The sequence below is a fragment of the Xyrauchen texanus genome, chromosome 20 (assembly GCF_025860055.1).
Source record: "Xyrauchen texanus isolate HMW12.3.18 chromosome 20, RBS_HiC_50CHRs, whole genome shotgun sequence".
NCBI classification, from domain to species: domain Eukaryota; kingdom Metazoa; phylum Chordata; class Actinopteri; order Cypriniformes; family Catostomidae; genus Xyrauchen; species Xyrauchen texanus.
Window position 1 is genome coordinate 865,996 of NC_068295.1, and position 12,743 is coordinate 878,738.

Here is a 12,743-nt window from a genome sequence, read left to right on the forward strand (position 1 = left end):
CTGGGAATGTGATGAAAGAAATAACAGCTGAAATAAATAATTCTCTCTAATATTCTGACATTTCATATTCTTAAAATAAAGTCGTGATCTGAACTGACCCAAGACAGGGAATGTTTTCTACCATTAAATGTCAGGAATTGTGAAAAGTTGAGTTTAAATGTATTTGGCTAACGTGTATGAACACTTCACACTTCAACTACCATCAATAAGGACATTTATAAGTAATGTTAAAATTTGCATTAAGGAAAATTGTCAGTATTTACCTTGAAATTGTAGGTAAATTTTCTGGGACAATTTAGTTGAATTTTCCCATTTAAATTGAGCTTTTATTTTGGGTTTTCTGTGTGTTTTTGACAGTAGTTTCTCACCTCCCAGTGTGATTATTAAACCCCAAAAAGCTGAGTAAATATATAGTCTATATTTGCTGCACGCTTCAGAGCAGGACGTGATGATAACGATGTTTTCAAAGTACGAGCGTCCGGCTTCACACTTTCACTTAGAAGTGTGCAGCACACGCAGCCTTTTGTGGTTTAATGGCCCCTTTTCACAAACTGTGATGACACGTTTACGCCATCTTTAGCTGCGTTCCGACCTAAAATGTACTGGAAAACTGCATTGCAAAATTCCAGGTTTTCCAGGATGCGTGGGAACCCTGGTAAATGGGTAAAGTTGACCTCTCACCCCAGCTGTGGTGTCCATACTGGTGTCATCCTGGGGTCGTGACCCTGGAGCCTTACACCAGTCCACCGACAGGAAGTCAGAACCCTGAACATGAAGAACACAGCAGTGATGCATTAATACAGTCGTGCTGAAGGGGGCGCTCTGTGTGTGTGTGTGTGAGAGTGTAATGATGTCAGAAGAGTGATAAATATATCAGAGAGCAGCTGCACTAACAGCTGAAGAGAACAGCTAAACCTCACCCTAAGTTTAAAATAAAAAAACTTGAACGCAAGCATCAGTATTACGGATGTAAACAAACCCCTAACACTAAGTTTGACTAAGTATAATCGCTGCTCTCTTCCTTCTCAAGTGTGTGTATTGTCTTATCTCTGTTGACCTCGTGTCACACAGTAGCTCGACTGTTTTCACTGGAATGTGCCGATGTTTCTAAACACTTGTGTGGATGAACATCTCTGGCGTTTGTACCATCTCTCTCGCAGATGTTTGTGATTCCAGCGATCACAGACCCCCAGATCACATACACACAGATCTAATGTCACGCCCCAAAAATACCCCATGCCCTCAGGGGTAGTTTGGGGGGATATTTGGGCACTCCGGGTGTGTGTGTGGAGTTAGTAACACACACTGCATTCCTAAAGAGTTTACAGCCGCTCCTGCACATGCTCATATTCATATTCCATTCCTGTTCATAAACTTGGGATGACATCAGACTAGATCAGTGATAGTCACATTTCACACAACATGCTCCACTGATGGAAGAAGCTTGCTAAATTAAGAGTGTGTATGCGTTCAACTCACTGCGTGTGAGGTGTCTCTGTGTTGATTGTGACTGTGAACGCTCCCGATCTCTGTTTGAGAACTGGAGTGAGACGTTCCCCCAAAGAACGGCCTGCAAACACAAACATATGAACACATCTCAAAATCACACGATTGATCTTTTACTCTAAATCAGGGGTGTTCATGACGGCAGTTGCATGACCACTGGTTGAGGGTAGAGACAGATACTACACAAATAACGAGAATGTCAAAGATCACTTTTTAGTTTCGCATTGCGGCTTGTGCGTGCCGTTTGACTGATTGACAGGTGGCTTATGTGTGTGCGTAATGTGGATGCACATCTAAACTCTAAAATACAAGTCAAAACTCTTGGTGAGGTATTAATGTAAACAGTAATGTCTGTTGTATTACAAATTTATAAAATGTTAAACACAATCATATATATAAACTGGGAAAGTAGAGTAGACTGCATTTAGCATTTAAGGTATAAATGATAAATATATCAGCTGTTAGAAAGAGTATTCCAGCAAGAGATTTCCTTCCAGTTCTGTTCTCTCTATTGTAAATTAAATTAGTCAGACTACTGACAATCTCATCCTCTGTCTTTTAATGGCTATTGGAGCCCCAGCCCCAGTTGTCTAAATAGTTAGGCTGATTGGATTAGCATCTCTGTATCTGAATAGTTATGCTGATTGGATTAGGACTGGTAACAATCTAGAGTCTAGGGTGGGTTTCCTATGCCTGTATACATCATTTGCATGCTTTAAAGTTATCACCTGGGTGCTTTGTGTCTATCTCTAAGCACTGCCCTCTAAATGCATGTATAAATTACAATGTAAAGTTCCCTTAGTTAGATGTTGGTCCCTGCAGCTGCTGACAGCACGAATTTCTCAATAAAGAATCCTGCTTGAAGATACAACCGAGTCTCCTGGTCTTACCTTCTGAGTTTCCCACTCTCTAGAAGGATAAAAAGTTTACAACAGTTTTGGTGCCGTGACCCGGATAGAGCTACTCACCTGAATCCAGATTGAAACTTCAAGCTCAACAAAGATCTGACTGCATTCCAGCCTGAATCTTTCTTACAACCAAAGTTTGGTGAGTGCTACTCTATCCAAAAGAACCTTTAAGACCAGTACAAATCCTCTGCGCCGTCAGAGAAGGGTTAACAGACAGCTGTAGGTTTGGTTAACTAAGTTATCCTCTAAAATTGTCTTTTTAGAGAAGATTAGCATTAGCATTACGTGTTAATATTGGTTACCCTTTGTTGTTTTCAGGCAGGGAAGATTAGCATAAAAGGCTAATATTTTGTTTATCCTCTGTATCTGCAGAGAAGAATATTTGTTACCCTCTGTTTTTAGACAGAGAAGATTAGCATAAAGTGCTAGTAATTTGTGTTATCCTTTGCTTGGGTCAAAGAAGGTTAACAATAGTTGAACTGTGTTAACAAGTGTACCCTCTGTTGATCAGAGATGTTTTAGTGTTTGTTTGTGTGATAACAGAACAAAGAAAATCCACAAAATGTTTAAGAAAAGTGCTAGACTAATCCCCACAACTGAAAAAGGTGGTCTTGCGACTCCTTTGTGGTCAGATAGTGAATTCAAATCACTGTTAGGAGAACAACTGAACCTAATTGTCACTGAGAATGTTAGACAAGAACTAACTAAGAAATATGAGATTCATCCAGACAAGACTTGGTCAGTAGATGAGTGTAAAAAGGTACTAGGAGCAAGTATTCGCAAGAACAATGTGAAAGGCATTATCTGCTGCCACAGAGAATTTTGTTTAGCACTAGCTACTCAAGTGGACTGGCGACCTGTCCAGGGTGTCCCCCGCCTTTCGCCCAATGTTAGCTGGGATAGGCTCCAGCCCCCCGCGACCCTGTACACAGGATAAGCGGTTGACGATGGATGGATGGATGGATGGATGGATGGATGGATGGACTTGCTACACAACAGTCTAAGCATAACTCAGAGCTAGAGAAAGAGAACAAAGAGCTCCGTGCTAGAGTATCCTCTTTAACCAAGAAATTGAACCACAACAAAGCTGCAGAAAAAACTGTTGTAGAAGAAGTTAATCAGCCAGATAACATTTTCCCTGACTTACAAAATTTCTTTGAAACAGATGTAGCTCTCCAATCAGTAACTGCTGTGCCTGTAAATTCAGTCAATGTGTGTGGTGCTAGGAGACGATCTCAGGGAATTGAGGGAACTGAAAGTGTTTCTACCAACTCTTCTGTTGTCCAAATACAAACAGTCACAAAAGCGCTTGGACCTAAAGATATAGAGAGACTATCCCAGAGCTTACCATCAGCACGCACACAGTTTTCTGAATTTAGAAGAGCACTGATCAACAAAATGCGTCTATATGACATGTCGTTAACAGAAGTCACACAGTTGATGTCACAAATTTTGACTGAATCTGAATTCAACAGTTTTGAATCTGCAGTGACTTCTGAACTACAGCATGCCAGTAGAAGCGATATAAGAGAAGGTGTATTGAAAATTCTAAAGAATATCCTAGGACCCAAAATAGACTGGTCAAGAATCACTAGCTGTGTACAAAAGAAAGAAGAAACTGTGAGTGAATACACTGAAAGGTTTTGTCAGTCAGCTGTAACTTACAGTGGAATTGTTGATAATTCTGAAAGTGTGTTAGATGACAAGGGACCCCTAGTCCGCATCTGGTCAGATGGCCTTTTAGCTGAGTACAGAAGAGCCTTGCCATTCCTAGATCTCACTTGGTCTAACAGAACTCTCAGAAGTAATTTAGACAGGTTGGCTACATGGGAAAGAGATGCTGATGTTAAAGCCAAAGTGAGAGTAGCAGCAGCAGCTACATTTAGCACAGAAAAACAAAAACACAGGTGGTCTAAAAAAGAAGGCAAATGCCACTACTGTGTAAAATTAGGACATTGGGAGAAAGAGTGTAGGAAGAAGTTACAAGATGCAAATAGAAATGCTATGCATAATTCTGCTCCTCCCCCGCCTGCTTACAACCCTGAAGCAGTTCAGCAAGTGTCCACTGAAACTTTAGGACAGATCGTTCAGGCTCTTCTAAGAGCACAACAAGACCAGGAAAAAAAACGAATTGTTGGGGCTGTGAGTAGCTACCTTTCCCCTGTGATCCACCATAATGACAAAAGAATTTTTGTGAAAGGTAGCATATGAGAGAAAGAGATTGATTTTTTGCTTGATACAGGTGCAGAAATTACAGTAATTCCTACAAAATTGGCTAAAGGTTTAGACATCCCGTACAAGAAAACCAAACTTTCTTTAACTGGCGTAATAGGTGAAGATTCTGTTTTGTATGAAACCCCGCCCATAGAGGTACAATTTGGCACGAAAACTCTGACTACAAAACTGCTATGTGCTCCATTAAATACAGGTGCAATTTTAGGCATGGATCTCCTGAGACAAGTACATCTAACTTTAGACATGTCCTCAGAATCTGCTAGCATTAAAATTTGCTCAGCACAATTTCTACCAATAATGCAATCCCTCCAGAGTATGCTTACAGAATCATCCAATTTGGGCTAAAGACAAGGATGATTGTGGTTTGTTGACAGGTGTAGAACCAGTCAAATTGACAGGAACTCCACCTCCGGTCACCAAACAATATCCAATCAATAAGGAAGCTATACAGGGGATCAAACCTATTGTAGAAAAGTTGCTGACGCAAGGAGTGCTAGTTAAAACCAACAGTCCATGTAATTCACCCATATGGCCTATCAAGAAGTCCAATGCAACATGGAGACTTACAATAGACTACAGAGTAGCCAATAAACATATTGATAAAATCACCCCTCTAGTGGCAGATCCTTCTACAATTTGTAATGGCTTGCCATTGGAGTGTAAGATTTTTCAGTAATTGATATGTCGAATGGATTCTTTTCTGTACCGTTGCACTCTGACAGCCAGCCATGGTTAGCGTTTACAGTTGACTATGAACAATACCAGTGGACACGTTTGCCACAGGGATTTCAAAACTCCCCAACTATATACCATCAGGCTGTCAGACGTGATTTGTGTGACCCAGAATGTCCGGTAAAACAGTCCACTATGATCCAATATGTCGATGATATTTTGATTGCCTCAACAGATCACGAGGTACATCAAACTGAATTGGCAGCATTGTTGGACTATTTGCATAAAAAAGGACACAAATGCAGTTTTCACAAAGCTCAAATAGCTAAAAAGTAAGTCATATTTCTGGGTCAAACAATTGGTGCAGGAAATAGATCCATTACCCAGGATCGAGCGGCTTCAGTCAAATCCATACCTCCGCCTACTACCATTAAAACACTCCGCTCATTTTTAGGAACAGCAGGTTACCGTAGACCGTGGATTGAAGAATATGCCTCGATTGCTCAGCCTCTCTATGACTTGTTAAAAGGCCATGGTAAAGATTCAGATACTGTTTGTATGGAAGAACTTCACCTCAAAGCGTTCAATGATTTGAAGAGAGCACTATGTCAAGCACCAGCATTGGGAATTGCACAAACTGATAGACCCTTTGTTCTTTATGTCCATGAACATTTAAGCTTCATGACTGCATGTTTAATGCAAGATCATGGGGGCAGTTTACGCTCAATTCATTACTATTCTGGTAAACTTGACATAGTCAGCTCAAGGTATGGGCCCATGCCTCAGAGCAGTACAGGCAGTTCATCTAGCGCTTCAGGCTTCATCAGGAATGGTGTTAGGACAGACTGTAAACGTAAGATGCCCTCACGCAGTGTCCGCACTAATGAATCAAGCAAAAGTCACTTCTGTCACTTCCTCTCGTTGGGGAAATTGGTTAGCAACTCTCACAGCCCCGAATATAGTGCTACAGCGTGCACCAGTCACGAACCCATCTTCATGTATGATGTCTGCAATGACTGAAGTTTTGTTAGAGGATGAAGGCGAAATGACACATGATTGTGTTACGCTTACATATACATCTACGAGTGAAGTAAAAGAAACTCCCATAGAGAATTCAGAATTTGAGTTGTTTGTTGATGGGTCAGCTCAAGTAATTGAAGGTAACAGACGAGCAGGTTATGCAGTAACATCCACCACTGAAGTGGTTGCTTCAGGTCGTCTTCCAGATCATTTTTCAGCACAAGCTAAAGAACTAGTAGCCTTAATAAGAGCATGCACACTAGCTTCAGGATCAGTTGCAAATATCTACACAGATTCCAGGTATGCTTTTGGGGTCATTCATGATTTTGGTATCATTTGGCAAACCAGACAGTTTCTAACTTCTGCTGGATGCCCCATTAAGCATGCTGGATTAGTGAAAGATCTAATGTTTGCCATGAAACTTCCAAAGGAATTGGCAGTAATCAAAGTGAAAGCACATCTCACCACTAATACAATGGAAGCTAAAGGTAATGCTCTTGCTGATGTAGCAGCTAAACAAGCTTGATCCTATGCAACTGTACAAGTGTGTTCAGGTAGTATAGCACAGAAGACAATTCTGCCTCCTGAATCAATAATTGATCTGTACAAAGACGTTCCTCTGTATGAAGCATGGACATGGTTAGACAAAGGAGCCACAGTGGATTCATCTGGCTGCTGGACCAAAGGGGGAAAGTATGTTGCTCCGAATCACTGCTGCCATATTTGGCTCAACAAATACACAATTTGGGTCACAGTGGTCCAGCAACAATGAATCACAGGTTCTCTAATCAATGGTGGAATCCAAAATTCAGAAATGTAGCCACTGAAACAGCAAAGAGGTGTGTTACATGTCAGAAAAATAATGAGGTACCAGCAGCTACTACATCAGCAATACATACCCCAGCTCCACCAGGACCATTTAGGTCACCTGCAAGTTGACTACATATCATTGCCTCCGTGTAAGGGAAAAACTGACGTTTTGGTAGTAATAGATAAGTTCTCTAGATGGGTAGAAGCTTATGCAACAGGGCGTGCTACAGCTGCACATACTGCTAAATGTCTTGTCACTGATTTCATACCCAGATGGGGATTACCAGATTTCATTGACTCAGATCAAGGTACACACTTCACAGGACAGGTAGTCAAGGAAGTGTCTAGAATGTTGAAGATTTAGTGGAATCTTCACTGCCCATACAGACCACAAGCATCAGGACAGGTTGAATGATGTAACAGAACAATTAAAACCAGGCTAAGCAAAATGCATCAGGAAGGAGTACCATGGGTAGAAGCGCTGCCAGCAGTACTGTGTAGTATGAGAGCGTCACCTAACAGATCAGTAGGACTGAGCCCTCATGAGATTATTACTGGACGCCCAATGCAAATGCCAGGTGTGACTGATCTTAGAAATGCTGATGTACACATTGCCTCAGATGCCCTGATCGCTTACTGTGAAAACCTCACAAAGGCAGTACAGAGTGCCAAAGAGAGAGTTGAGTCGTGTTGGCAAACTCCACCAGAAGGTGGACACACAATCATCCCAGGTCAATGGGTCATGATAAAGACATTCAGAAATAAGCCATTAGAGCCTAAGTGGCACGGACCACATCAAGTGATGTTGATTACAGCAGCTGCAGTATTGTGTCAGGAAAGAAAACCTGGACTCATGTGTCACACTGCAAAGTTGTTCCCCACCTACAGGGATAGGATAGGACACAGACCAGTGAGGAGCCCAGGGAAGAACCGAATGCCATATGCATCGGGGACAAACCCTGTGGTGAAGACTCCCTCATAGGCCTTCCCCATCCACTAGTCCATCCTTACCTCACTGTTCTTTAGGTGTCAAAGGAATTATGAAATAGGGAAAGAAGGAACAACATTAGCAGACTCAGAAAAGGACACAACCGGGTGTTTGAACAAATACTGCTCTACTGTCTTTTGTTTTTCTTTCTACCCTCTTTGCAGATACCACTTGATGGCTGTCCCGAGACCCATGGGCATCGACCTCCTCACCTGTGTATGAGGCCACAACTTCCAGAAAACAACTAGACCCACTGCCAAGCCCAGTATCACAAGAAGAACGAAAAAAAAAAATAAATAAAAAAATACACAACACAGAGACTCACATACGGAATCTTCAGTCATCCATCAACATGATCAAGATTGTCACATTTCTAACCATTATGGACATTGCACAAAGTGTGGACTCCAGAAACAACATATTCTTAGAGCTGATGAATATGTCAAGAAGTGCCTTGTTTGCAGGAAAGGACGTTTGCATGCCACACGCACCCTCAGTAGGAGCAGGAATCCCATGGGTGGCACACCCTATCTCCAAATGTGACACGTGTCCCTTCTTTGATCATCATACCAGTGGATTATACAACAAGGATACATATCACAATGTAACAATTCCTCCACCCTCTCCATGTTGCATTCCTGGATTACCATCCTGCAACCTAACTTCAGCTCCTCCCATTATGACAGATCTACTTTTGCCAATGACTTTTCCTTGGTGTATGGAAAATTATGCTCCAGCCTCGACTCCCTTGGGTGAAATTCCTCGTGAACTTTGCAGCTTTGTGGTCGAATTGAGAACAAAATCCCATGTAGACATTACTCCATCAGCAGGAAAAGAGGACAAAGACTTAGAAGAGTGTCTCCACAGGACACCATCCCTTCCAAAACTCTTGGCAATAAATCAGTGGTGTATGATTCCTCCACCGACTGGCATTTTTTGATTATGTGGAACTTCTGTCTACAATATTCTACCCAGTCGATTCAATGGCAGGTGCACCCTGGTTTATGTTTTACCGGCTATCAGAGAAAATACACACTCCACCCCAAGCTCTACACATTTACAAAATTCACCACCTTCCACAAACAAAGAAGATGGCTGCATTCCAGGACTCACTTGTGCACAAACATGGTGGTCGAGAACTCTTGGAGCAATAATCCCGTCTTGTGTCATGCAGGCCCTTGATCAAGTCAGAAGCTTATCAAATTCTGTACAGAAATTGGCCAATGATATGGCTTTGGCCCTTGGTAACATCAAGGACACTCTCGCTTCGCACAAGATAATGATCTTACAGAACAGAGTGGCCTTGGATTACATTCTAGCAACGCAAGGGGGAGCCTGCACCATTATCGGCCCCGAGTGCTGCACCGGTTTAATGGATCCAACAGAGAACTTGAACAAAATCCAACAAGACATTGTTGATCTTGCAGCAAATTTACATCAGATGACTGAAAATAATTCTTCATGGTTTGGAAACTTGCTAGGTAAACAATGGCTGTGGATAAAGGAAATAGCAATTCTGCTGTTCTTTTTCCTACTGGTGTACTATTTATGCGTCCACAGTATCAAGTGTTTCATTCAACAAATGACTCAAGCACCTCACGAGAAAATAACAGTTCCAACCAGAAAAGATTATTACCCATAAGAAATTCACGGACCCTAATTGCATGTTTGTTCTGTGTCAGCATGCAATCACAGAAAAAAACAACACAGAGCAAGTGCTATGTGCCTGTAACGATCACAAGTTACAAGAATGAACTTTTAAGTGTCTAAATTTTTATTTTGTGAGAGTTATTAGAACTCTCAAAGGGGAATTGTTGTATTACAAATTTATAAAATGTTAAACACAATCATATATATAAACTGGGAAAGTAGAGTAGACTGCATTTAGCATTTAAGGTATAAATGATAAATATATCAGCTGTTAGAAAGAGTATTCCAGCAAGAGATTTCCTTCCAGTTCTGTTCTCTCTATTGTAAATTAAATTAGTCAGACTACTGACAATCTCATCCTCTGTCTTTTAATGGCTATTGGAGCCCCAGCCCCAGTTGTCTAAATAGTTAGGCTGATTGGATTAGCATCTCTGTATCTGAATAGTTATGCTGATTGGATTAGGACTGGTAACAATCTAGAGTCTAGGGTGGGTTTCCTATGCCTGTATACATCATTTGCATGCTTTAAAGTTATCACCTGGGTGCTTTGTGTCTATCTCTAAGCACTGCCCTCTAAATGCATGTATAAATTACAATGTAAAGTTCCCTTAGTTAGATGTTGGTCCCTGCAGCTGCTGACAGCACGAATTTCTCAATAAAGAATCCTGCTTGAAGATACAACCGAGTCTCCTGGTCTTACCTTCTGAGTTTCCCACTCTCTAGAAGGATAAAAAGTTTACAACATGTCTAAAGTGAACATAATCAACGGGACAAAATCGGAATTTTGGAACCCTCCAAAAAGTCAAATATCCACTTGACTTCCTATTAAACAAATCCCATTTTCCAAAACTTCCCCGCCATCTCCCCGCACCACTCCCGAAACAAGGGTGCCCCAGCCGTCTTCCACCCCCTAAGAGTGATTCGCCTGGCAACCATAACTCCGGCCAGGACTCAACCTTTCAAGTGGCTATCCCCAAATTTAACAACCGCCCCACCACCCAAAATGTAGTCTGGGGTGGAATCTTCAACCAAAATTCACGTATCTTAACACATCCCCAAAAAACATGGGTTGTGTCCCATCTTCCCATCTTCTGATTGGCATCACCAGCTGGTGGGCGTGTCTTTAAGACCAAGCCTATACAATCTAGAGGAGGTCCAATAGAATCAATATAAAATCTTAAATGGCATCAGGTGCACCCTTGAGTCTCTACATGCAGACTTGATGTTTTAAAGTAACCTACCCCACACCCCGTCCTCCAATACCAAGTTTAAATCGTTCTCCCATAATCTCTTGAGAGATGTTAAAGCTCCGCCCCCCCAGACTCTGAATTATCAGGGAGTAATACACTGATGCCTCATGACCGTTTCCAAAAGCAGTAATCACCCCTCCCATAGGATCTGCCGCTTTAGGGGGGTGTAAACTACTCCCAAAAACAGTACAGAGCCCCCTCACAATCCACTCTGACCAACAGAACGGGGACTTATTAACACATAATTTGGGGTTCAGCCACATGTTCGAGGGAACATTTGAATAAATGTCCGAATTAAAGACTCCGAGTGTAAATGTGAGATAAAGGGGTGTGGCTTAACTTCTCCGGTTAGTTTGATAGAAAGGTTTTGCAATGGCGAAATAGGGGCAAGAACTTCCTGTTCAATACAGAACCAGGGAGGGGCTCTCTCAGGTGGAAGCGACCAATGAAAAATGTATGAATGCATAATAATAAATGCTTGACATTATAACTGAAATAAACCCAAATTGAATTGAAATCTGAATCAAATCGATTCAGTAAATCTAAACCGTTACAGATGCTTACACCACCAGTCAAACGTTCGGACACACTCGACTGAAATCACTGTTCTAGGAAGATAATATCTGAAAGAGTTCAAAATCCTCGTGCTCTGGAGACGTTAGAAGACACTTACGTGCTAAAGCTGAAGCCCCCGTGGAGGCCTCGAGCCCGGGAGTCGATTCGGTCGTAGAAATGAGGGAAATTCGCCGAGAAATGTTGACAATGCTGGCGAAGGTCGTTGCTGACTTGGAGGATCTTGAATAATAGTAATATGACAATCGATCACAGCCATGGAGACGAAATTCTCTGAGAGGGTTACAAGAGTGTCGGATGTCGAGAAACGGATCGATTGTCTGGAGTCATCGGAGAGGGAGTTAGCTGCTAATCCGCTAGCGACCAAGATAGACTTGGAGCGTGTCTGGGAAAAGTTGGAAGACTTTGGCTAATCGTAGCCGGCGAAACAATGTCCGAATTGTTGGAATTACTAAAGACGTTGAAGGTCGAGATATGGTGAAATTCCTGGACGGGCTCTTCCCGAGTCTGCTCGACATAAGCTGGAAATCGAGCGAGCTCACAGAGTCCCGGCCCGGTGATCTGCGGAGGGAGATGGGCCCTGATCAATTCTGGTCACATTTCCGAGATCATCTGATGAAGATCTCATGTTGAGCCGAGGAGTATCGGAAGGCTTTCTAGGGAAGATCCACAGCATTTTCTTGTTCCCAAACTTTGCGAATTCGACAAGAGAGAAACGGGAGCGATTCCACGAATGCAAGAAACTCTTACATCAACGGAAGGTCGCTTTTGCACTGATGTTCCCGGCCAAATTGAGAATAGATACTAAGGATGGCCGTAAAACATTCACATGTCCCCAGCAAGCGATGTCCTTCATAAAGTCATTATGTGGTACTCACGTTGCAGCACATAACAAACTGGGTCTGAACCAGTGTTATGATCACAGACAGACTGTTTTAAGGGGATGGAAGTCAGCTGGAGCGCCCTCATTTCAAGAACGGTGCACGGAGATGGGGAGGATGGCGGCTGGAAGTGTTATGGAGATGGCTGGGGAATTGGGATTCCTTTGATGGGAAATGGGGCAGCTATTTGGCATTTTTGGAGGGAGACCTGAACAGTCATATGATGTCATACGGATCATATTATTATGAG

General features: G+C 42.2%; 1 protein-coding gene across 1 annotated transcript in view; it reads right to left on the reverse strand.

Moving 5' to 3' along the window:
- zmp:0000000755 (phosphofurin acidic cluster sorting protein 1) overlaps window positions 1–12,743 on the reverse strand; it is a 90,152-nt gene that overhangs the window by 25,072 nt on the left and 52,337 nt on the right. Inside the window, exons 10-11 of the mRNA XM_052151211.1 lie at window positions 1,480–1,570; window positions 682–765 (exon numbers count right to left, since the gene is read on the reverse strand). Coding sequence (XP_052007171.1) covers window positions 682–765; window positions 1,480–1,570 — 175 coding nt within the window. The remainder of the gene's footprint in view (window positions 1–681; window positions 766–1,479; window positions 1,571–12,743) is intronic.